The 24,176-nt window shown below is 37.6% G+C and overlaps 1 protein-coding gene across 1 annotated transcript in view; it reads right to left on the minus strand.

Annotated features, from left to right (window-relative positions):
- Window positions 1–24,176, minus strand: part of CPE (carboxypeptidase E) — a 56,487-nt gene that overhangs the window by 18,718 nt on the left and 13,593 nt on the right. The window contains 1 exon segment of the mRNA XM_066317623.1: window positions 81–277. Within this exon segment, the coding sequence (XP_066173720.1) occupies window positions 81–277 (197 nt within the window).

Raw genomic sequence — 24,176 nt, forward strand, 5'->3', positions numbered from 1 at the left:
AAAACTGCTAGTCCAAGAGCCATTATGATAGAAAGCTGAAAGACATGGATAGCTATTCTTATACACATAGCCTTACGTACCTGGGATGCTGCCTTCTCAAAGCCATCTGGGTTCAAAGATGGCATGATATGGATACGTGTGCTATGGATCAGGTTGATAATAGTATCATTTCCTTTCTGGTATTCATTACACAAGTACTGCGCCAAGAAGATGAGTAACTCCCTTCCAACAGCTTCATTCCCATGCATATTCCCAACATATTTAAATTCTGGCTCTCCTGCAAGAAAAAGGAAGAACATGTCTTAGAACAACATACAAAAATAACCCATGTACTGGATCACACACCACACCTGAGATGTGGGTATGACTATTAATACAACTGGGCATGGTATTCCCAGGAAGCTTCAAACCTCCTTCAGGAAAATGGATTTATGGCTTTTTCTAAACTCTGACTTAACAAATGCTAATTAATATTCAGCTGTTTGCCAGAGGCAGAATGAGAAGAACAGATGACAACGGTGTGCCAAAATAAATGCTAACCACCAAAATAAATGCTATGACATTACCGTTACTACTGTTGAGACCTAATGCAATTGATGCATCAATACTATAAAAGTGTGTCTTGATTACATAGTTTTAATATGTAATATTAATATATACATACTGACACTAACAGAGCTTCTTATCTCAACTGTTCTCTCCAAGATTAGCTTAAGCTTATTCTACCACATATGAATTAAACTGCAATTCTTTCATTAAAGCAATGCCAGTGAACACACTGTTGATCACAGTGATCTGAAAAATCTTACACAGCAGGTGTTTTGGATATTCAGCTCAGACTTTATGAACCAAGTGCCACAGCCTAACTCATAAAGTCAATAAATTCCATTTAACATTCTAATAAACATAATTAAATATATGCTTAAACGTTCTGTATATATATCATCTATATTGAATGTTTATGTGTATATTTAATGTAAATTTTGTACATATTACATAGCCATACAATACACATATTAAATGTGGAACATATATTCAATTAATATTCTCTGTATTAAAAAGCCATCCAGTATTTCCAATTGCAAAATAGTCTCATTCTCATGAACATGGACATCAAAACCACACAACATATGTCCTATGGAACAGTGAAGGATTTACCTTTTAAAATACTACATTTCTGGCCCTCATTCCAGAGAGGTTTTAGTGTACGCGTAAGTAACTGAATGAGATCAAGAAGGATGTCCTGGAACTAAAATGAGGAATATGCTATTTTCTAGGCTGAAGCTGCTTTTCCCCTATGCTTTTCATTTTAAAATGCAGTTAACTGTTGTAACTGCTTTAATCAAACATTCAGTTCATTATAGGCTCTGGATAGTCTTCAACCACACTTTGTGAAAGTCTTTAGCACTACTAAAGGGGCAAATTCAAGGCAGGAAAAATGTTACACAAACAAGACCTAAGTAATTGCTAATCAAGCATGCAGCCACATCTACTTATGACCCTTCAGTCTGTGCTTGTTAACCTTAATCCAGTGATAAGATGCTAGCACACACAGTGCTATTAATACTATGGCTTCCTTTCCTTCCAGCTAAGTTGGTTCCATAAATATGGATTCATCCCTGAAATGTTTTGCTAGACAAGTTTAAAAGTTTCCTAATTTGAGTGAAACAGTTTCATTTTATCTGAGAGACAGAAAGCCATTACTGTGACTAAACCCCTCCATTTCCTCTTTTGGCATTGAGATCCTATTTACTGTTTCTTTCTATCTGCTAATACCAGCGAATGCAAGAGATTTAATCATCAAGAGTAATCAGACCACGAAATGATCCCTTGAAAACAGATGGATACTATATAATGAAATACGCAGCCCTGCACATCACGTGTACTCAGAATACTCACACACACACACGTACATGGGCAGGTTACTTACAGGGAAAATGCTTCACAAGCTAACAGGCAAAATTGTTACTCCCATAAATATGAACACAGATGCATTTTGCACCTCTGCTTTTCCCTAGGACATACCTAAGGAAGCCTGACGGAGAAACATTTTCTTCTGGTTCCCAGACCTGTGCATTAATCCTCTCCTTTCTCATCCACTTGAATTTTACAGGCCTGCTTCAAATGTGTAAAGAGAAACATATGTTTCCCATAGGGTATAACTTGGCCTTCCCCCCAAACAATCGTTAACACAGTTTAGAAGGGTTCAAGGAAACAGCATCCACAGCGAGCCAAGAGTACAGCTTTGCATCTTCAGTGGTAATGACCCATTCCAAATAAGCCAGGGAGAGGTAACGAGTCACTGCAAATATAGAAAGTGTTTCCTATGAAAAGTGGTTGAGGAGGTCAGCTCCATTTCCCTTAGGTCAAATATACCAATCATCATGTCACAGAGAGCTTGGTCAGGAGAACAGTATTTCCTAACACCACAAACAAGGGAGTGATTTTCAGTGAAAGAGAATAATGACAGTTTCTGGAGCGATAAAGAAAAATTACACAACTCATTACATAAAGATTAGTTAAAGTACCTAAAAGCAAATGTAAAAATATTAAAAGATAAGAGAAGAATAAAAGATAATAGAGAGCTGAATAACAGCCCTGCTTCAAAATGTATACTCTGTATTTATATTTTATCTCCCTTGGGCATTTTCTTATCCCTGTCTCTGAAGCAAAGAAACCCATCTCCTATCCACCCTCTGGCTGCAGAGAACAAGGATGACTGGTCCAAACTTCTGCCAGCTCCCAGCCCTACCACTTCCTTAATTCTAGGCACAGCAAGCAAAGAAATACTGGGTTTCTGCCCAATATAAAGTACTGAATTTCATACTGTATCAAAAAACCTTATGAAAACTCATTCATTTCATTAGGGCAATGTAGCCAGCATTCCATGCCCACTACTGCACCAGAAAGAACCAGCTGCTGCTCCTGCTTCCTCTCCACTGCATTGGCTAACAAATACCTCAAAAGCCAAGGGCGCCAGCAATCAGGTCATTTAACCTTAGCACTTTATGGTTTCCCTGGTCTAGTCATAGAATATGTCCTGTCACACCATTTCTACAAGTTTCAGCCTTCCCTGGAAAACAGCCCAGCCCATGGAGAACACAGCCTCTGGGTCACCTGTTGCCAGCATGCTACTTAGCCAGAGGAAGAGCTGCTCTTCCCATTAATCCTTCATGAGCCATTTAATGCAGACCTTAATCACTCTTCGTAAGGTTCCATAACTGCAACTGCCTCATAGAATTTTTAATTTTTTTAAATTAAAAGACTCTGTAAATGTCATTTTGATGAAGAACTTCTAAACAATGTCTTCAAACCAGTAGAAAAAACTCTCTTCCACTGCAGAACTGGAAGTGGCTTTAAAGAAGAAGAAGCTTGAATAAATAATAACTGCCTTTCCTCATTTATTTGACCCCACAGAAAAAAAGTAAGATTGTTTTCATGGATTCTCAGGGTCTAAGATAAAATGAACACAAAGGAACACTTACATTGTCTGAAATTTAAAATTCTTCTTTAATGAATTTTATTAATTTTCTGATGATGTATCTTGACAAATGATAGCCTGTCATTCACAGTAGCAAAAGTATGTCTTCCAAACAATGTATGGCATTTATAAACGCTTACACCTAATTTTAGCTCAGATACAGAGGTTTGTGATGAGGAATGAATGAGTGAATTCTAACATAAGAAATGAAATGCAACAATCAAGTATATAAATATCTTAGTAATTCTGGTGAAACATAAGCCATCATATCATTATGGCTTTTAGAAGGCTTTTACATCCCTCTTAGATAGATTATGTGTGGTACATTCATTACAACCTGATAAACGATTGAGGAAAAAAGTATTTTAAAACGTCATGCTTTTCTGGAGCCTGGCACACATTGTGAATTCACTCCTGCAGTTACTGTCAGCAAAGCTGTTCCACAGTTTCCTGGGAAGAGCTTGTACATCACTAATGCTAGACAGGTCATCCAATTAACAGTGAGTAACCACTGCCATTTTCAGGTCAGGCTGTGCTTGTACAGTAAAGACAGAAATTTTCTAAAACACAGGGGCAAAAAGTTTACCACCTACTAATTATACACCCTACAAGTCAAGGAAATGTCATGCCACTAGCCATGGTCTAATGTCAAGCAGTTAGCCTTAAAATGTACAGTATTGCACTTGTGGAACTGTGAGCCATATGGAAGAAAAACAATTAAGTCCTGGGAAGTTTAAGTGGATAAGGAACTCTTTTGCAAACTGCAAATATCCTTTTAAAAATTAGTCGTTCTGCTTTCCTGTATTTTTTATGGAAAAGTCAACAACATTCCTGCAATAACAAGTTTACTGTTTCTGATTACTTACAGTTGCTTGTCATTTTTAATACGGCAACCAGCAAACTTCTCTCATAGATAAATGGCAAAAAAAAAATCTCAGAACTTTGCTGGCAAGATATTAATTCATTAAATGTTATTGAAGACTTTTTTACACTGCAAATTTTTATTAGTATTTCAAAGAGAAAAAATTATCTGGAGATTAACTACATGGAAAACCAAAGATTATAAAATAGGTTTCTCCTTCAAATATGAAAAAAAGAGAGTAAAAGAATAAATGAAGATGCAAGATAGAAAAGCAAACAAATTAAAAAATTTAGATTTCTAACACCCTGTAAACTAATGCCTTGAACATGCCTCATAACAGCATTTCAATGGAATTGTTGATCTCCACAATTTGTGGAGAAAATGGCATTGAAAGACAGAGCCACAATGCAGTATTAGTTTCTAAATAACTGGATAGGCCTTCTGTAAATTTACGACAACATTTACCAAAATGGTAGCACTTGTCAGCAGCCTTGCTGAGCAAGAAAATGCTTGAAGTTTCACAGGTGGCTTATGTGAAAGCAGAAACAGGTCAACAGTCAACACCAAAGATATTTGAATAAACTAGTATTTCCTTCCTTGCCATTCACAGCTAGAAAACACACTGGAAGAATATGAGATGAAAAGAAAATCAGGGATGTTTTGGCAACCTCGTGCTTTAAAAAAAACCACATTCACTTTTAACAGCTATGATTTAAAATAAGTTTCAAGCGCTTTCTGGGGATTTTCATAATTATTTAAACACTATTTCTTAAAATCAAAGTTAACAGTAAATTCTGTACAATATATTAAATTTGGAGTGAAAGCTCACAAGCAGCATCTGTTTCTGCTGCCCCTGACATGTACAAATTAAGATGCGATCTCCATTCTACAAAGCCTGTGAGTTGGGCTTCAAAATAGGATCTTACGTGCCCTTGCATTGGAAATTAAATTCTCCAGACAGATTACCTCATGCCCAAGACAGCTATTTCCACCACAAAAGTTCTGGATGACTCAGTGCTTTCTCCAGGTTTCCAGCAGCCCACTCTCACCCCGGCAGCTACAGGACTTGGCACAGCCTCCCACGAAAAGTGGGCAAAGCATCTGCTCAGCTCCTGCAGTCCCCACCTACAGCTCTTTGCTGGCACATCCCTGTGATCTTTCCACAATATGTTGCACTTACACTGAAGTGTTGCACAATGTAGCACTGCATCCAGCATTTTGGGAAAAGCCCATCTGCTTTGGCACAGAATACAACAATTTTTGCCTACTAGATTGGTGTTACTGCGCCCAAACTGACGGTTCTATCCAGTACTGGTGGTGAGGATTGTGTAAATCATAACAAATCACTTGTAAAGCAAAGAAAGTTTATTTATTTTATCAAACCCTTTTAACTTAATAAGAAACACTGAAATGTGATATGCACAAACCCCTCATTTTCTGTAAATGTGTTTAAAAGGCCTCTCAAGTTCAAAGCAGATTTTAAAAACCATCAGAATTTTAGAAGCAACAAATAACCTTCTATATATACACCTGGATTAACCAAATCAGTTTTATAACAGATTGCATTTCTCCTGCCCTGAGAAAACTAAATAGGACTTTGCATTTACAGAATCTCTTAGTGTTACAGTAGCAAGTATTGTTAGCTCGGCACTGAAGATGATGCTCCAAAGAAACCAAACACGAAATTGGTTTTCACACTTGCCAATCTGTGAACCACTCTTACCAGCCTGTGGTAGAGCATAAAACGGGTTTTTGCCTATCTGGCTTCTGCTCTCACTGCTAGGAAAAAACATGGACTAAACCATACCCTGGCATTCTCTGTAAATGACACTACAAAGTTGTCATGAGTAACTCTCTGTCAGCTGTGATGCTGGCTCTGGGATGTAATAGATTCATCTCTTCCACTGTGCTCAGTAGGAGAGGAGAATTTTCCATTTATAATGAGTGAATTTTCATTTCAAAAGCACTCACTGTACCCCTCAAGTTTTGGTTGGCAGATAGAGCAAAGATTTTTTTATTTTCAAGCTATCAATTTATCATTGAAATAAACCCAGTTATGAGAAAGTTGATACATAATTTAGACATGTATTCATGATGGTTCCTCATCAAGTTCACTTTAACAAGCTTTCTCTCTTCAGTAAACTCTAGAATCAGCTTTTTCACTTCAGCTACAAAGGTACTTGCCAGTTATCAGAGCACTTCAAAAGGACTGAGCTCAACTATCTCATTCCTTTTGCATGTAACAAATATATGGGGAATTTCAAAGCTAAAGTAGTTCAAACGGCTGCTGCCAGCAGGAGACACATTTGGGCTCTGCTTTTCCTCATCCTCATTTCATGAAGAGAAGAAATAAAAATCAGAAAAAACATACAACATTTACATCTAGATTCTAGACTCTAAAGTCAAAGAACTGGGCAGGAATGCTGGACAAATAATTGAAGAAACAAAAGTAAGGTCTCCCTTATTACTGGAAACAAACAAGGAAAAAGCCAATGAAAACACATAAATAATTCTTTCTCCAGTAAATCATCCACGTCAAATTATATATTGCTATGTAGGTTTAGATTAGAAGAAATTATTTACTGTGAGGGTGGTGAGGCACTGGAATAGGTTGCCCGGAGAAGCTGTGGATGCCAAATTCCTGGAAGTGTCCAAGGCAATGTTGGAACAACCTGTCTAGCGTAAGGATCCGTGCTCACATCAGGGGAGCTGGAACTAGATGATCCTTAAGGTTCCTTCAAACCCAAACCATCCTATGATTCCCCCTGCCATATGGGTGGCCAAAAGCACAGAAGCGCAGCCATGAGCTTGTGCAGCAGCAAATGCGAAGCTGGAAATGATGGACACTGTGATTTTCCCAGCAGTGGCCAGAGCATAAAGCAACTCTGAGAAGAGCTGATGGATTTAGATTAGGCCGGGACTCCACCTCTGTAGCATTGTTCAGCAGAACTCAGTGCAGGGCTGTTTTCCAGGAGGAGTGCAAGCTTGGGCAGCACTCAGGGCTACACTGCCTTGGGCCCTGGGCTGCACCAGCATCTGAGAGGGAAGCACAGAGCTCATCGCCACCCAGCAAAACCCCCTGCATTGCCCTCTCCATAGAGGAGAGCTGTTTCTGACTGAAAAGTACCACAGTTTCTGTCACAAGGACGTTTTGGGTCCTTAGGGAATAGATTTTATCTGCACAAGAGAAATAAGAAATAACTGGTGGTAAGCCTCCAGACGTGCTCCCTGGATTTCCAGGAGCCTTTCTGAGGCATCACAGTGGCACCTGTTACTCCACCAGGGCTCCTGGTACTGCACGTTCCTTCTTGATTGGTAACATTCTTTTATTTCACTGCTACTTTGTCACAATCTGACACTGTGTGAAAAAACCTGTGGGCTGCTATCTGTGATTCAGGCAGACGATGCTGAAGTGCAGTGGTCATTGCTAACAGAGGGAAAGGGATAAAATTTCCTCAAAAATGTTACCCCTGCAACAAGTCTCTTGCATGGACAGCATGTTACAGAATAAGAGTTCCTTTTGCACTGATATATTTATCCAGCTTCCCTTGCTTAGATGAGCCAGAATATTTACTGATCTTACCATCTTTGATTAACGGCCATGGAGGTTATAAAAGTGTTATAAACTGACCTTCTATAAAATGACAGAAGGACAGAGGCAAAGTGCAAAAGTTAATTATGCTGTTAATTTGCTCCTATGTGGAAAAAAATACGAAAAATTGACTTGTGATGACTAATAGGGACATCATTTACACCAGAACACAACCAACCTGATTTATGTCAATATTCTCAGAAACTAATAGATACCCAAGGAGCTTCTTTTAGTCTTAAGAACTATTTTATTATCACGCTTTTAGTATAAAAAAATTTTAACAGAGTTCTGTCATTTCAAATGCTGGGTGGGCAGGTTTCCAGAAAAAATATATCTGCATTGTGGCCTTAAAAATATAGCAAACTCTGTGATAACCAGTAGTAAATCTCAACTGTATTTGTACTTCAGACAGGAGTGGTTAAATCATGTCAGTATAAAGCAGAAGAAAAGAAAGGTTAAATGGGTAGAGAGTGATCAACACTGGTAGAGCAACACTACATATCCAAACATTGTAATATTGGCTCCAGAAATTTTCAGTGTTATGTAGAAGTTTCAAATCAAAATGGGTATTGTACCTTAATAATTTATTTATAGTCAGTCAGGTAGGAATGCTGAGCTGTATGCTTGGAGAAGGTCTGTCTGTTCACACCCATGTATGTTTGAAATATAGATACCATTTAGAAAATACCCCCATAGCATACACATAAAAAAGAAAAGAAGCAAAAAAAGAACTCCTACAAGATAGTATAATAGTTTACGGAGAGGAAGCTAAACTGGTGCAGAGGCTAATAAAATCAAACTTCGTGCGTAAGAGGAAGAAGTGAATCATACAACAGCTTTATGACTCAATAGTAATGATGGAGACAACTGAACCAGACAAATCCATTGTCTCCCTGGCATATGTGAGTGGATCCAGAAGGTTTTCAGGAGATGTTTTGCCTTTAAATAAGAGAGCTACAGACAAAAAAATCACATATGGACATTGACCCTGACACTGCAAAGCACAGTACAGCTGTATAGCTGAGACACAGAACAGTCTTTGTAAGAGAAATGGTTAACAAAAAAATCTCTAATGGCTTTTAGGTCTGCTCAGAGCACACACTGCAGTGTCCTAGAACCAGGTATTTTTCCTCACACAGGGAACAAACATAATGCTTTTTATTTTCTCAGTTTTCATCAGAGCTTCCCTCCAAAGAGTAGTAAGACATTCCTGCATTTACAGAAAGGACTTTCGCACATGGTCTCAGTCAAGAACCGCAGAAATTGCAATCCTGACCTTGAACAGCACTCCGTAAGTGCAGAAAGTCAACCAGCAGCTGAGCAACCACCTATTTTATAATGATCCCTATGTATGGCAATAGAGCTCTGTGAAATTTGGTACAAAGTGAACCTACCTAGGATTTATTCTAAGTGCACACAGAATGCTACTTCAAAGTAACCAGCCACGTTCCTCACAAAAGGGCAAAAAATAGCCATGTTCTACCATTATGCCCACTATGCCTCCAATATGCCAAGGACATTAAAGGGCAATGACCAACAGGGTCAGTAACCAAGAAGTAATTCCTAGCACTCTCTAATTACTGTTTCCTCTGAGCAATACAAAGCAGCTACAGAAAATCCATCTTTTGTGGTCCCTTTCATCTCACTTGAAACTTCCTTCCTCTTTTATGTTACTAGCAATACATCAGACAAGCTCCTATTTGACAATGCAGAGGAAACATCATGTTAGTGAAAAGGTACATCTTATCCAAGGAAGATTTTGTTCATTAATAAAAGCCCAAGGCTTTTGTTACTTCTGTCAGTTGTGTCTGACATCAGTCTTAACATTTTTTACCACAATTCTTGTGTAGTCACTTATATTTTTTTAGTAAGTGTAACAAAATACTACGAGCTGAGATTTTGCCACACTTCTGAAATTCAGAGCAATATTAAAGCACAGAAACCAGGAGGAAAACAATGTCCTAACTTCCAGATTTATTGCATTTTATTCCAGTTTTTTGCAGGAGTAAAAGGCTGGCAAAGTATAACAAAGAGGTATAGCAAAATCTGGCATGTTTTAAAAGCTGGATTCATACGTTTTGTACCTTTATTCTAAAATTTGTGAAATTACTTTTCTCATACGTACTGTCATTATTCATGTCTAGAGAGCCCAAGAAGTAGTTAACTGGCCAGCCCACAGAAGAGAGCATAATACTGCCAAAAAGCATCTCCTGAGAAGCCCTACAGCAATATTCTCACTTGAGATTTTTGTGGCACTTTGAGAAGGAAGACATCTCTAAATGAAGAAAAAAGGGAACCTAGGAAATAATAATGTCAATCAAATAGGAAGATGATGTATGTGGTGTCTGATCCAAAACACATCTATCAAGCTCATAATTTTAGAACAGTAATACAACCAACAAAGGAACAGGACTGAGCAGTGTGGCTGCAAAGTCTTCTAACTGTATGCAAGCACTTCTCTACCTTTGTGTTTGTATGTGGATACATACATCCTATAAAAAGGCAGGAACATCCCTCACTGCGAGATTCAAGGAACAAGGAGGTTATCCCCAGGTCATGAAAATAATTTTTGTGTTTCTTTTCACTAACATTGTCTTTGATCTAAAGCACACTTCTAATTTTAACTAAAGAAATTGCATTTGCAGATACTCAAAATCATATGAAAAGATAGATTTGGCACAGTTCACAAACAAAATCAAAGCCACATGATTACAAGACAGACAGAGAGAAAACCTTCTGGGAACTGACCCAGTATTCCCTGTTTTTATTAACCCTGTTACACCTTATGATTCTGTAGTTCATTCTTATTTAATTAAACAATCTGGAAAAAATCCTTTTAATGAAATGATGAAATTTTTTTGCATTAAAAGACAAAGTTGTTTGGATATTAGCTTTCCAGTATTTGACACATTTTCTACCTCTTTTTTAAATATATATGTCACTTTTTCTTTCAACCTGGTCTTAACTTTTATGATCACAGTGTGATGACTGCCAAAAGCATGCTTGAGGATATTTTTTCCAGCAGTCTGCTAAACCATAAAGTAAAAAGAAACAGTTTCAAAATGTAACTAATCTAAAAAAATGTGTTCAGATTTTAGGAACACAGAAATGGGAAGGCAAAGGGACTGAAGATTACCACACTAACCACTAAAAACTGCACCTAAGAAAAGGCGACAAATTTGGCAAAAGAGCAGCCAACATATAAAACTCACCAAGACACACTACTAACCCTACATGAAGGAACTATACTTTTCTCCCCAAACAACCCACTGATATTTGACCTGATTCTAACCATAGAACCATTCTTCTTCTATATACATATAGTATGCAACAAGGACATTTTCCCTTTCAGCTGAAGCAAAAAACAATACTAGAACTGCACTGAGAGTTCCGTTTTATCTCATTTTCCTTTATGTAGGACTTGAACCATTAAACATATACATATCTTCAGCATATTAGCACTGGAGTAGTTCATCTGGAATGTCAAGTCAAGCACTTACTCAGGAGTTTGACAGAACAAGGCATTACACAGATTCAAGCAAAAGCAACTTTGAGAAAAGATTTTCCAATGACTCCTGTAAATTCTCAATCAAGTTTTTATTTCTGAAAAGATCCTTTCTGGGTGCAATTTTTCTATCCAGATTTGGGTTCTATCCACATTTAACAATTTTTTTTAAGCAAAAGCTTTTCACCTATTCATAAGTTATCTGAGAGTAAAAAAAATACAAGCCCTATTCAACAGCTATTTTTTTTCAAAGACGTTTTCCTTACAGTTGTGTATCTAGAAAAACTAATTTTTCATTCCAGAATTCTCCAGGTGGTTTGTTTTCACTGAAAGCTTCTCTTCAAACCAGGTATGAGCCAGAAGATTTTACAAAGCTTGACAACACCATCTTGCAAGATGAGATTTAGAATCCTGACACTATTTGAAAAGCTACTAGAAAAAAGTGTGCAGAAGGGCACACAGGTGTGGTGGGGTGTCGATGCCTAACTTGATTTTGCTTGAAAAGGAAGACAGAAGGAAAAATCACATCTATGTTACACTATTGCTATGCCAAGACAAGTATTTCAAATTCTCCCCTGTTAGAGAATTACCCTATTTTTAGAGGGAAACCAAAGCAGCACTTAGCAATAAGGCTATGTTGGGGTCTAATGCATTCCAGAATCCCAGGGTAAGCTTTTTGTCTCTCACTGGACTTGGAAGTCTAGTACTGCAACCCCATGAAAGTAACAAACTCAAAAGCTCTGCTTGTAAATGATTTCACACTGGGAACAATGCTGTTATCACATCTTACACTATTCAGGAGGCCCCATTAGATCTAAATAATCAACTCAATATGTCAAAGGAAGCAGGATATGAGGACAAACCTCAGTTTAAAAAAAAGAAAAGAGGAAAAAAAAAGTCCAAGAGATAATTTCAGGAACTGTGAGTTTCCTGACTAGGAGCAGCTTCTAGGAACAGCTTCCAGACTCCCATTGAAATGTTGTTCTTTCACAGTGCATAGCTTACAAACAACCAAGCTAGAAGATTAGACTGTAACATAGGAAGCCAGACTTTATCAGTTTCTGACCCTATGCATTATACACGTCTGCTACAAGCATCTCATGCTTTGTCTTTACAGGCAAAAATAGTCAAACCATGATGTTTTTCCCCAGAAAGAGAGATTCCCATTTAAGATTGCTTATTAATGCAAAGTGGCTTTAGTCCGATAAAAAAATACGAAAAATCACTTTACTATGCTGATCACTAACCAATGGACATCCAAAAAATCAAACAAAAAACCTCCCCCAAGCCCCAAAAACGCACACAAAAAACCCCAACAAATCAGTGAGAGCTGATAGTCCCTCCTGGCCAACATGCACACAAGCATGATTGTAAGGGATAGCCACAGTGCAGAAAGCCATTCTGGATTTTAACCATGGTTTAGTCAGAACTGCCACTCCAGCAGTGCAAGACTTTCCAAACAAATATTAATGCCATTGTCACCAAGCCTGTCTCAGCCTCCAGGAAAAGAAAGACACCACTGTGCCATCACTGAACAAAGACTGTACCTGCTCTCGGAGCGTCTGCAGTGAAAGCAAAAAAAAAAAGAAAAAAAAAGAGAGAATAGAACCATATGGCAAACACAGGCCATGATCTTAGCACAGACCTCATTAACCCCTTTTCCTCCCTTACCTTTAAAAACTGCTGTGACAAAAGTAAATATTAAGGAAAGCTCTGAGGAAGGATATCAAGCACGGCCACAGACACTTCTGTGGGGGATTTGTTTGCTACCTAAGATGTCACAAGAGCGAGAGCAAGAAAGGTAGTTTGAAAATTTGCTCAGTGGAAAACATCATTAACAGACCAGAAGTACAAATTAAAATTTTTAACTATCCTTACATTGAGGCTTTAATATCTACTAATACTTTGTCTGTTAATGTTTCAACAGCAACAAAATCAAGTACCAATCCTAAATTATACTACAAGCCTTTGGACTCAAAGAAACCTCCAAAACAGGCTGAATAAGCAATATTCAGTTCAAGTAAACATACCAATATGAGCAATATTCAGCTCAAATATTCATATGAATATGAATGCTTCTTTTTTTAAAGAACAGCTGAAAATGAAGAAACAGGATGGTGCAAGAAAAGCAAGACTGAGCACAATGAAATCACTTCCCTGAACAGTTAGTATAAAAGCAAGTGAATAATGGCAGAGAAAAAAATACACAGCACTCACTTCTCATTACACTGAATTTTTTCTTGAGTATATTGCTAATATGGTTCCACTAAAAAAGAAAAAAATTTAAGCCTTATGATATTTTTGAAAGTCTAGGCAGCTGTACTGCAGAGCTTTCTCTTCGTGGATTTTCTCTACAGAGACATCCTAACAGATGTAATCTTGGTATCACATCAATGCACGCAAGGGAAAGCAGGATGACGCATGATGTTCAGCTCCTATTTACTTATCATTTGGCTTTATAGCTACATGTTTCTATCTACATGAAGGGATAAAATGTCCTATCTTATGGTTTTATTTTAGGTTTGCTGAATTGCATTTACAGTCACACAAATACGCCTACCAAGGAGAACACAAGTTTTGTGAAAATGATGTCACTGCTGGTGAACACAACATCTTTCAGGTAAATTACACAAAACTAGGGAAGCATTTTTACTGTGCCCTTTCTGTGTAGGCTCATTTAAATCCTGAGAATGTTCAAAATCAACATACATGAGAGAAAGACAGCTATTAACTGAGGAAGTGAGGAAGTTAAGTGAGGAAGACAGAGAAGTTGACAATGTCTGCATAGAAATTTTGTCTCCTCCTTCTGCCAGAAGATTTTACTCTGAAATCTAACTAGACTAAGTTGGGGGTTTTTCCCTACAAGTGAACCATGTAAGAGACTCCAAGCATCCTGGAGAGCCAGGATCCAAGCGCCTGTCAAAGGCAATGGTCCGTGACACAATAATTTGATTTTTAAAGTGAATCTGGCTGTTAAATTCATCAGTAAGAGAGTAAATGCTGATATTCAAATGTATTGTGACAGTTCAGTTTCACACCTTTATTGATATAGAGGCTAGAGTGTTATTGTTCCTCTTTGAGCATGCAAACTCAAAAAGCACTTCTGGCTTTTGTGAAAGGTTGGAAACATTCATTCACAAAAAACACAAAGTTCTACAGAATACAGAAATATTTTAGCACTTCTGAGACTTGAAAAAACAATGTCAAACCACATTACTCCAAATCCTGTGCCAAATTCCCTACCAATTGAAGACAGATTATTGTCTGAAGTGACCAGACTACAGTACAATACTACTCTTAAATATGTTATTGGTAGTGAGCAGAAAAGTAGCCTGAAGTAAGTTTGAAGAGCTGACATAAAGATCATCACACCGATTCATAATATAATTTATTTATTTGTCTATTTATCCTAACTTCACTACCCACTTTTTAATGAAAGGTTAAAACCAAGATGTTTGAAAGTTTGAAAGCAAAAGTTTGAAAGCAAAACCTCCACAGTCCAAATGTCATGGGACATATGAAAGAAACAAGTGTTAAGATCTGGATAAACAACATTCTCTAGTTTTGATTGTTTCTTTTTTTTCCATTACACATGGTCCTAGCTATATTATTTCACAAAAAAAGAGAGTTTTTCTCTTTACAATTATTCTGTGCTGGACTTTTTGTTATTGTTTGGTTTGGTGGGTTTACTCATTCAGTTCTGTGCTACAGGATTACTCTATGACTCCTAGATTTGACTGTGATTAGTTATAAAGGATAGCAGATGTAAACAGATGGGCACAGCCAAGCATGGGAGGCAGCAAGAAGCAGCCCAGTAACTGCTCTAATGAGCACCCCATAAAACACACGTGCATTCCATGAATAATGCACTCTGAAGCTACACTGCATTCAGTGACACTGTGCATTTCAGAGGTCTGAAGAGACACAGAGCACATTTTCTGTTAGATGTATTTTTTCCGTCAAATACAGGAAATTGAGATCTTACTTTGGCATCAATATTCTCTGCCTGGAGATACTGGATACCTGACACATTTTGCTGGTAAAAATTCCTAGTGCTACTTTTTTCTTACAGAAACTTTGATTGTAGGCAATTTCAAATAATTATTATGGAAGAATCCTGAGAAGCAGACCAAGTTAAAACCCCACTTCCTTTAAGCTCAAGTCTCTCCACTGCATCTGTACATTGCAAAAACTATTCAAAAAGCAACAAAGCAGGCCAAAACCATCCAATCAATGTTTGCATAGCAGAGCTATAAATCCTACTTTACATCCCAGTGCACAAAAACTTCCTTTCTCACCATACAGGCTTGAAGTGAGGATAGGAAAACACACTTTTTCTCCTTTAACAATTTTAAGGCTATGGCATTGTAACTGTTTTCATAAACCTATGTCCTATACATAAGGTATACATAAGGTATAGCATTAAGACAAAGTGTCTTTTTTCCAAGAACTTCCAAGCACTCATCATCATTCAGAAACACTTGTGCATATTTATCTTACCATTTACAGAACGTTAGAAATGGAAGACAGAGAGGCTTGTTAAAAACTACTTACTCAAAAGAGAAGTTAATTCAGAAAAAAAAACAAAGAAAATATTTAGTACATGCTAACATTTCCTCTGGAAATCACTGTGGAAATACAAATGATGCCGTGCTCCTGTAGCACTTAAATGTCCTTCATTCTGAGGAACAGGAGGCCAGGATTTCCTGAGGTTAAAATACAATACAGAAGATAATCATTCTTGAGTTTTTCCACCAAATCAAAATATTCCAGAAGTTACTGTGGATTTTAGGGTGAGTTAAGAGCTAAGCTGTCATAAAAGGTCAAACAATAAAGGCAATTACAGAGAAGAATACAAGACCAGTGTAAGCTACTCTAAGCAGACAATAAGATGAAATATGAAATAATATACCATGTCAGCCTCTGAAAGGAACAAGCTCAGTTCTGCTGCAAGGCTTGTAAGTGAACAAAGGCAGCAGTGACAGCATTGCAGTGACTGGAGGACAGCATTTGAAATTCAGTCACTTGCCCAGAAGGCTATTCCATGATTCAAGGTAATCGTGTAGGTAAAAACAAGGTAATGTTTTTGAGAACAGCAGAGAAATACCTTGAAGAAATTGGACGTCATCTGAAGTAAAGGATGAGGGAGAAGAAATTTTCATTACAAGGGACCCAGAAAGAGAGAGGACAACAGAAAAAATGTGCAAACCTTACAGCCTGAGCTCCAACAGTGCTCTCCCCTGCAGCCTGAGAAACAGAGGAGCCACCCAGATGACAGCCCTCAGACAGGCAGTGCCTCAGCGCTGTGTGGTCCTGGAGATGGAACCAGTTCCCGCAAGTGCTGTGTTCAGACTTGGAGACAGGCAGCCCTGGGCCACCACCTTAATGCTTCCATGGCCTTGCTACAAGGTAACAACCAGCTTTTCATGGCCATTCATCCTGCCAGACCAAGAGCCCAGACCAATCATCCCTAGCGTCCTGCTGTTTCCACATCATCTAAAACTGCAGAGTTACCACGCCGGCAATAAGAAGGACAAAAACGAGAGGAGCGGACATCTTCATTGCCTTTTCACACCACAGACTACACCACCTAGCACTGGACTAGGAACAAGCAAAGAATTAACACTTCTGGGGATTTGTTCTTTTTTTTTTCCTTAATTTAACTTTCCAGCTTCAATCCTACTAGATTTTTCCCTGTGGGTTTGTGGGGTTTTTTTAATATGATTGTTTTCTTCCTTCATGTCTTCCCCTTTTTCTTGTAAACCATCTCCTCACTAATAAGTTTAAACAGTTAATTACTTTCTCTCTGATGAAGTATTCCACACTGAATAGTGATGTCCACATGTGACCTCACCACTGCTTAATCCTTACCCTTTGCTTTCTGTGCATCCATCCTGAAAAATACAGTTTGGCACACTAATAGCACCAACTCACTGGAGACCTGTTGGACACCCAAGGCAGCAGCAGCAGCAGCTATGTGCCCTGGGTTACTGCCCCATTAATGTATTTGCATTTATATTCTTTATGGCCTTGACAAGAACCGGAGTAAAAGCAGTGCTCGGCCTCCTAGAGGACCATAACACTGAGGCTGTTTATCCAAGCACTGATGGAACATCACATGCCTTGGAACAGCGCTGGGACATGCACTGTCCCAGTTTTCGTGTCAAAAGGTGACACTATTTTAGCTGCTGCCTCTACAGGCTCAGAGCTTCAAGACTTAGTGCTCCCTCTGAGCCCTTTTTTAACCTTCTTCTCTTACATTTTTCCATTATATCCATCATCACAGTATTCCTACCTCTGAAAAATATCTTGTAGCCAATTTCTACTTTCACTTAGATCAGTGAAAAGCAGTGCACCGCATGACTGTTCGTAGAAAAGCCAGCTCATTTCTTCCACAGCTGTGTTGACTTTACCATCCAGGAACAAAGCATTCATCCTTCTTGCGAGATAAACTTGAATTAAGTAAGAAGTATGCTTAACAGTGATGTTTTAGTCCATGATACAGACCAAAACTACATTTCAACTACAGATTACTCTTAAAAGTCAAATTAATACAAGAAGTATATATACTGTGATTTTACTTTTACTAGAATCATGAAGAATTTTGCCCAGTTCTTTCTCTTCTGATCTTTAAAAAAATGGTAACATTTGATAATTAACTAAGAACACTTCTTAATTCATTGTTTGCACTCCACTTATCAGTGAAATGTAATTCCAGAGTCTGTCTACAAACATTGCTTATGATTCATGGTTCCTGAGGAAATTTCACAGAGACACAGGTCTGAAACCATAATTATGACATTATGACAACTTTATGAGTTGACATGTCAAATGCAGTTCAGCATTTCCATGGGAAAAATGAAAAGGTCAGGAGTTTCCCTCCAGAGTTGTGATTAAAAGAATAGAAACTAACATAAAAATGATGTAAAGAAGTAAAGAACAGAGAAAAAACTTCAAAACTATAATTAAGTCTTATACTAATATCCAAAGTGTTCCTTGAAGAAAGAAAATATGTTTTTTAAGAAATCATAATAGCTATATTCAGTTTGACTACTTTAAAACAGGATATTTATTTTGTTGGGGAAATGTGAAAAAAAGATTAAGAAGTTTATTAACACAGCGCTATCAAAAAGAATGAGAACAATCAACTTCACCTTTTTGATATCAGCTAGAGACACTATTTCTCATAAATACCAAGGAAACCCTAATAAGAACAGTGTCATCATAATTTCTACAAAGAGTATTTCTTTCCTTGCCTCTTTTCACAGAATACCTGCTATAACAATACCTCCAATCCCACTGGGAATGAATGTCTTACGTTGTCGAACATTATTTCTTTCTGAGGATGCCAACCTCCAGTTTATTGGGAAATATAACAAAATCTTATCTGTCGTCATTAAAAATTTTGTGATATTTCCTTTAATAAATGGGTTGTTTATCCTGGTCCCTTTTTAGCTTTCAATTCGAACAGCCCCACTGCACAAGAAAAATCTTGTCAAAGGAAGTGTGAAAGCGACATGGATAAGTTTCACCTACTTAAGTGGGTGACAACAGTGATGGAAATGCAGGTTTAAGCACAGGCTAGCACTACAGATAAGCACCAAAAAATTCCAGTTACAACACCCTCAGGCTCTTTTAACAGAGTGGAAAACCTCTTTTCATCTCTAACATATTTTCATCTCTACCACTGGATTCAGCCACCTTACTAAATAAAGCATATTTTCTGGTAGAACTGCAGTTTTATTTGTTTAATGGGTACCTTATGAAGGGATGGGGTTGTGCATTTCTCTTCTGAATAAATTTGTCCTCCACACATACAATCACCCATATATCAATTAATTTAAAAGAACTAAACTTTCCTTTAACGTCTCCTTAACTCTCGTGCGATTTCAGAGTCCATTTGAGTCTTGGTAAATAGGCTTGCCATGATTCTTCAGAGCAAATACAACTGAAAAGATCTCAAAACAGACAGATCTTTTTAACTGGCATCAAAACACTTCTTTCTCTTTTGATATAGCCTACAGAAAATCCTTCCTAGAATAGTGGGCACTCAGTAAACATTTTCTGCTACCACACTATAATTGTTCACATAGCAACACAACAGCACTCTTGGGAGAATTCTGTTTCTTTTTATCTAAAGAACTTTCACAGACTTTAACATTAGCTAGATTCTTTCATGTCTTTTCTCCATTTGCAGAGAACTAAATGAAACAGTTATTCAAGATGCACCATATCCCTCTAGCCTATCTGCTCTTACCCCTTCAATACATGAGAAAGTTTTAGAAAGTTACCTTTGGTATTTTTGTTCCCATTCTCTAAGGCCACTTCCTTTTTCAAGTTATTTATGTTTTTCCCCTTTGAAATTACTGAATTGCAGACAAAGCAAGCTCTTGACTTGAACGCAGTTTAAGTGTAGCAGACCTTTGAAGCTTTTGAGCCTAATGTGAACACTTGAAACACTGTTTTCTGAGGTATCTTTCATTTGGCCGCCTACCAATGGTATTCTGGTTTGCCTTGATCCTCTGGTGAGAGCGGCCCGCGGTGTCCACAGTGTTACAGATACTGACCTCACTGCTGCAAGTCAAGCACACAAGCTGGCCTGGGAATCCTTCCCGGAGCGCTCGGTGACTTCTTTACTGAGCTGATAAAAAGTTCAAAAGACCTTTTTTTGAAACATGTAATGATGCTTCAAGTTTTGAAAAATGGGTCAATATATGCCAGGAAATTACCTGAAAAAAGATTTGGTCAATAACTGGTGAATTTCAGTAACCCGTGTAAGAATGACAAACTGAGACCTGAATTTCAGCTATACCTTCACGTTTCAAACTGGTTCATAATTGGGTAATTTTATGAGTTTATTCATTTTTATTAAAACTGATTTCATCAAATTATTTATGGAAAAAAATCTTTGTTCAAGTGAAACATTGCTACTGAAAAATTATGACCATTGCAAGAAAGACCTCTCTACAGCATCTTGACTGAACCAGGAAATCAGGAATACCAACACAAGGCAGCAGACTTATGATTTTTGACAGTTCATAAGCCCAAAAACATTTTTTTTTTTTAACCGCCAAGACTGTCATGTTTTTAGATGGATATCTTTCCTCTTTTCCGTTTTGGTAATTTTTCACAGAACAATATCCAAAGAAATTTTAAAAATACATTTTTGCTTTTCAAAGCTTTAAAAATCAAAAGCAGTTTGGAAAGCGTTTCTCATTTGATTTTGATGTTTGGTTTTCAGTTGTTGGGGATTTTTGATCTACCCAAGAGCTTAGCAAAAAAGCCTGGTCTTTGAAGTAGTCTGAAATTTTAATTGCTACTAAGGACAGCCAAGCAAATAGGAGAGAAAATCAGAGTATCAATTCTGCACATGCTGAAGATAGTGAAAGCTTTGCTAATAACATCAGCAAAAGCAAACTGCCCTAATTGTGTATGTCACAATGTTCACAGTTGTCTGTATATGACTAGAAATGGGAAAAGCATGGGCTTCACATACTGTATCCATCGTTAAACCTTTTCCTGGGCACACTTAACAATACAAAACGACTTCCAAGAGGAGACCAGGTATAATGATGTGCTAATTTGTCTCTGCATATTATATTCAGACCATCTGGGATTCATTTGTTTATCAAACCGAAGAATTGACAAAACCTCACAGCCATTGATGCTGTGCTTCTTTTCAGGTTTTCATGCCACTGCTTTACAAAAAGGTAATTGCAGCATGAATATGAAGGGCTAAAAAGTTTACCAGGTATCCTTTTTAATGCAGACTTCTATCTAAGATAAGAACTAGAGTTAAGTCTTTCCAGTCTTTTAATTTTACTTTTTCTTACTGCGCATTCCAGGAGCTTTAAAGATCAGCTCAGCAATTACCCCAAAGACTGGTGCACCTTCACCAATCCACATTAGTAAGCTTCTGTTACAGAGCCCAAGAAACAGATTCTTTACAGCCAATAGTTGAGAGACTGGATTTTCCCTTTCTATGAGGATCTTTTTGAAGATTTCTGCTACAAAATGTGCACAGACACGTGAATATGTACACACAGTCACATGATTTTAGTTTACAGTAAGTTATTTCATATTATTATTAATGGCTTATGAAGACACATATAGCCCACCCTTCAATCTTGCTTTCATGGTACTTAATAGTTTAAGCAATATATCAAACACTGGATCCCTTGATCTCACTGGCAAAGCTTCAACTGACTTCACTGCATGCAGAATTGAATCCTGTATATATTTTCATGCTATTTAATTTGGACTGATTTCCTAGAAGATGTGCATTCATCATTGTAAATCAGTTAATGAAAAAGCTGGAAGAAGCAACCCTTGACATACACTTCTTGAAATGCACTTATACATGTCTGATAAACTGCTTCAAAAATTAAACACAGGCAACCCAATCTGCCAAGTAAACAAAAAGAGAAATTATTCTGCATTAACTTCAAAGTGTTTTTAAGCAACAAAGAGTAACAAGGGTAACCGAAGGGAAAGTAACAGAAAAGCAGGATGTCTGAACTGAATTGGACCTATGTCAAGCCTAAAGCAATCACAGGGAAGAGTTTGATGCACAGTCCTGCTTTTTGTAAAAGTATTGATGGTGAAATTATTACAATTTTTTTTTTTTTTGCTTGCTTCCACTCCTAGACACTAGGTTAGATCCTGTACACTTACTGTCTCTTGTAATCCCATGCTCTTTTGCTCAGAGGTTTCCATGTGGACAATAGCTGCAATGATAGATCCTAGCTCATGAGGGACTGCAGCAATCATCTCGCCATCTGCTGAACCAGTGATGTCATCATCTGTGTATTCCTTTCATGTATCTAAATGTAAATGTGATTTCTATCTCTTTTCAAAGCTTTGAAAGGGACATTTAATGATAGAGCTATAAATAACAGAGGAGGATCTCTATCTGTGATTCCTCCCTGGCCTTTTTAATGTACATTTCCTTTTACAGCTGCAGCTGCTTCAATTTTCCTGAGATTCTGCTGAATCTCCTACAGAAAGGGTTTCTGCTCTAAACCACAATGCTATAAACAGATTGCTGACTAATGCGCCATGTTCTTGTACATTACAACTACAGCTTCCTTCTAGACAGTACAATCTTGATACACCCTATAATGAAGCCTTTAAGGCTGGAGAAAGCAGAAAGTCTACTGAATCTGTAGCACAGCCACATTTTTTTCTCTTCTCAGTTTCCTCTCCTCTATTTTGCCCTCGCTGTATTTAGAGAGCCTGCTTTTAAAAGACAACTGCAGTGACTAAAAAAAAAAAAAAAAAAAAAAAAAAAAGAGTAAAAACTATAGAAATAACAGCAAAAATAAAGGAAGAAAAAAATGTTTTAGATGAATCTTTGTTTAGAAAAATATACATGCCATTTCCCATTTTCTAGGGTGTAATGAGTCTAAATTATAACTGGAAGATTGCTCAAGTCTCAACCTATATTTTTATACCAGCAATAGGGTACAGTCTATCTAGCTCAATGTTCATATATTTAATACAAATAACCTAGGAAGTGCTCCCAGATGGCAGGCACTGTCAATAAGCAAATTTTAATTCGTTCAGCTGTGGATGATCACTTTTCCTTTGCAACATGCAGCGCTTTTCCATCACTCTAGTAAATAGCATGATGCTCAATCACACACACACACACAGAGAATCACTAGGTTGGATCTTCAAGATCATGGAGTCCAACCCAGCCCTAACTCCTCAAATAGACTATGGCACCAAGTGCCACATCCAGTCTTCTTTTAAACACATCCAGGGATGGTGACTCCACCACATCCCCAGGCAGACCATTCCAGTACTTTATCATGTCCTGTCTCACATCAATCTGTTTTATGCTGGAGGGAAAAAAAACCAAAAACAAAAACATGAGATCTATTCTAAGAATTATAATTAATTTCTGATTTATGTTTAAAGCTACCTAAAGTAAATTTTGATACAAAATGAATAAGGAACTCATAGAGACACCATATTCTGTGCTAGCAAGTCTGTACAGAGTAGATGAGTATGAGCAGAAGACAATGCCACTAAGTCATTAGAGAAGACAATAAAGAACCCTTTTTTTTCTTGTTTAGATCATCCTAATCCTTTCAGCTCCTAGGAAAGAGAAAAGGAAGAACAGACTGGACTGCACCAGACAGTATCTCCAGTTTCTGTGGTGTCTGGCCAACTCAGATATCAAATGATTCCCTACCACAGGGGATTTGTTGCCACGAGCCACACAAGCCCTGCTGCCCCAGGGTCCCAGAGGGTGAGCTGCAGTGCAGGCACAGCAAACACTCTGCAACTTTGAGTAGGAAGTCAGAGGTACACATGGGCACTAAATCTTCTTCTAGTTTTCAGATCACATAACTGAGCACTCCAGATTGACCTCAGATTATGATTTCACTGGCATTACAGGAGCAGCACTGGAATGTTATCCAAAGTTGCAATTTTCCTAGGACAAACCTTAGGAAGCATAAATCTAATAACAGCTCTGTTTATATTTAAACAAAGCATTTTTGGGGCCTTTTATTGATTCTTCATACAGGACAGATTGCACCTTCTGATGATTCAGCTATTTTTAACTACAAGTTTCTGAAATTGCCCCCATCATATGGAATCATATTTTAGTAATCCACTTCATATAGAAGTTCTATTGTTGAAATAAGTCTATTCTATCTACAGTGCTATTGCAGTGGTATTTTGAGAACAATGTGTCATTAGCCACCTATGCCTGGTCGTTTCAGAA

This window comes from Sylvia atricapilla, chromosome 4, assembly GCF_009819655.1.
Source record: "Sylvia atricapilla isolate bSylAtr1 chromosome 4, bSylAtr1.pri, whole genome shotgun sequence".
NCBI lineage: Eukaryota > Metazoa > Chordata > Aves > Passeriformes > Sylviidae > Sylvia > Sylvia atricapilla.